Source organism: Equus quagga, chromosome 15, assembly GCF_021613505.1.
Source record: "Equus quagga isolate Etosha38 chromosome 15, UCLA_HA_Equagga_1.0, whole genome shotgun sequence".
NCBI lineage: Eukaryota > Metazoa > Chordata > Mammalia > Perissodactyla > Equidae > Equus > Equus quagga.
The window spans coordinates 61787800-61789900 of record NC_060281.1 but is presented as its reverse complement, the minus strand read 5'-3'; the positions used below and the strand labels follow the sequence as shown (position 1 = coordinate 61789900).

Here is a 2101-nt window from a genome sequence, read left to right as displayed (position 1 = left end):
ACTCAGCCAGGAGCAGTCCCAGAGCTCCAGGGGCACACAGACATAGTGCCAGCCCCAAGGGCCTCCCTCAGTTCTGTCCCACCCCAGGCTCTTTGCTGCCTGCCTTTCTCCGGATCCCTGCACACTCCTCCGTTCTCTCACCCCCCTTCCATCTCCCCAGGCTTCCAAGCAGACAGGTTTGCACCTTGGTCCTTTCAGAGTAGACGCAGAGGTGCACTCAGCTCTGCCTCCCATTTGGTGCACTGGTCTGCAGCACCTCCCCGCTAGGCGACCTCCATCAGCCCTGTGTGGCCGCTGGCTCCGGGGGCCTCCTGCTCTCCTCCTCCCACTTCCAGCCCCTGTCTCTGGTCAGACTACATTTCCTTGCACGTGTAATCCAATAACTAACTGTCGGGTCTTGTTGGAAGTGATTCCTCCCGAGGGCACATCCTCTCTCCTAGCCTCTTATGTAGAGCGAAATTAGCCACAGTAGGGTTGGACGTTCTCCCACAGAAGGTAGCTTTGAGATGGTATGGTTTCTTTGCTGGGCAACATTGAGACTGAGGATGTGAACTAGTGGCAGTGACACATGCCTTCAGGACTGAATATGAACACAGCTGTGTCACTTATCTTGCTCAGCATGGGCCTTCCCTTTGCATTTTTTACAAAACATCCAGTAGAAAACAGAAAGGAAGTGGAAACAAATGCAAACATGAGTCCTCTTCGACCAGGTTCCCAGAATCTCTAAAACTTGGTTTAGTTTTCTCTATCTAAACCCCTCTGCTCAGAGTTCTGAAAATGCCCATGATGGCCCTGGGCCGCACCCCTGAGGCGCTCGGGCGCCAGGCTTCTCGCCCTCTTCTAACAGTTGTCCCGGAGCCTGCAGCCCTAGTCGGAAAGAGAGAGGATTGGCACGTTACCTTTGGGCGTCTGGCACCCTGGCGTGTGGCTGAGGGCTGCAATGTCTAAATGAAGTTGACAGATGGTCAGTGTGGGCACCGGGGAAGGCAGCTAAGGAGGCTCCTGGCGGCACACCAGCGGCAGGACCACTTGGCCCAGGATGGGCCAGGAGGAGGAAAAGGAGGAGGGGGAAGAAGAAGAGGAAGAGGAGGAGGAGGAAGAAGAGAAGGGAGAGGAGGAAAAAGAGGAGGGGGAGATGGGGGAAGGGGTAGGACGAAGAGGGAGGGGGAAGGGAGGAGAAGAGTGGGGAGGAAGAGGAGGAGAAGGGGTGGGTCCGCCCGGGGGGGGGGGGCGGCTGGTTTCTGGGATGGGAGGCAAGGGTGCTGTAAGGCGCAAAGAGAAAGGAAATTCCATGAAATCAAAGGTGGTCGAGTCTTGCTGAGGGTGGGGCTCCTCCTAGCAAAATATCAGTTAGTCTGTGATCCCTGGGTTGGAAAGAGAGTGGGTACGGGAGAGGGAAAGAGGCCGAGGGAGGAATTAAAAGACCTAGGCGACCCCGCAGAGCGAGGAACGAGATAAGAGCGGGAGCCGGCCGCCAGGTTGGGAGGGGAGGAGGCAGCGCCGCGGCGGAGCGCCCTCCCCAAGGCGGCGCGGCGCGAAGAGGGGGCAGGGCGGGGTGGGGGAGGAGGGAGCGAGCTGGGGAGGGGGAGGGGGAGGGGGAGGGAGGGAGCGCGGCCGCGGGGAGGGCGCGGGAGGGAGGAAGTCTGGGAGACAGAGCGAGGAGCGCTCCTGAAGGGAGACGTCGGGCTCGTCCCCCGGGTCCCGGCCGCGGTCCCAGCTCGCGGGCGCAGCTGCCCGGCCCCGGCCGCTTCGGCTCCGCGGCCCAGGGGCCATTGCGCAAGGCAGGAGCCCGAGGCTCGGGGGAGGGATGCGCCGGGCGTTGCCTCCGGTCCGCCGCCGCCGCCGCCGCCAGAAGCCCCAGCGGAGCTGAGGGGGGCGACGCCGAAGCGCTGGCTCGGAGTGGCCACGGCTGCAGCCCGGGCGGCGGACTAGGGCGCTCGCCGGGCTTCTGGGCCGACCCCGTTCCGGCGCCTCCGCTCCCGGCCCCAGGCCCGCCCCCGAGGCCCGGCGTCGCTCCCGGGTCCCAGATGACCACCGAGGGCGGGCCGCCGCCGCCCCCGCCGCGCCCGCCGCCGGCCCCGCTCCGCCGCGCGTGCAGCCC

The 2101-nt window shown here is 63.9% G+C and overlaps 1 protein-coding gene across 1 annotated transcript in view; it reads left to right on the top strand.

Annotated features, from left to right (window-relative positions):
- Positions 1–1623: 1623 nt before the first annotated feature.
- FOXF2 (forkhead box F2) overlaps positions 1624–2101 on the top strand; it is a 6104-nt gene continuing 5626 nt past the window's right edge. Inside the window, exon 1 of the mRNA XM_046640626.1 lies at positions 1624–2101. Within this exon, the coding sequence (XP_046496582.1) occupies positions 2028–2101 (74 nt within the window). The 5' untranslated portion in view covers positions 1624–2027.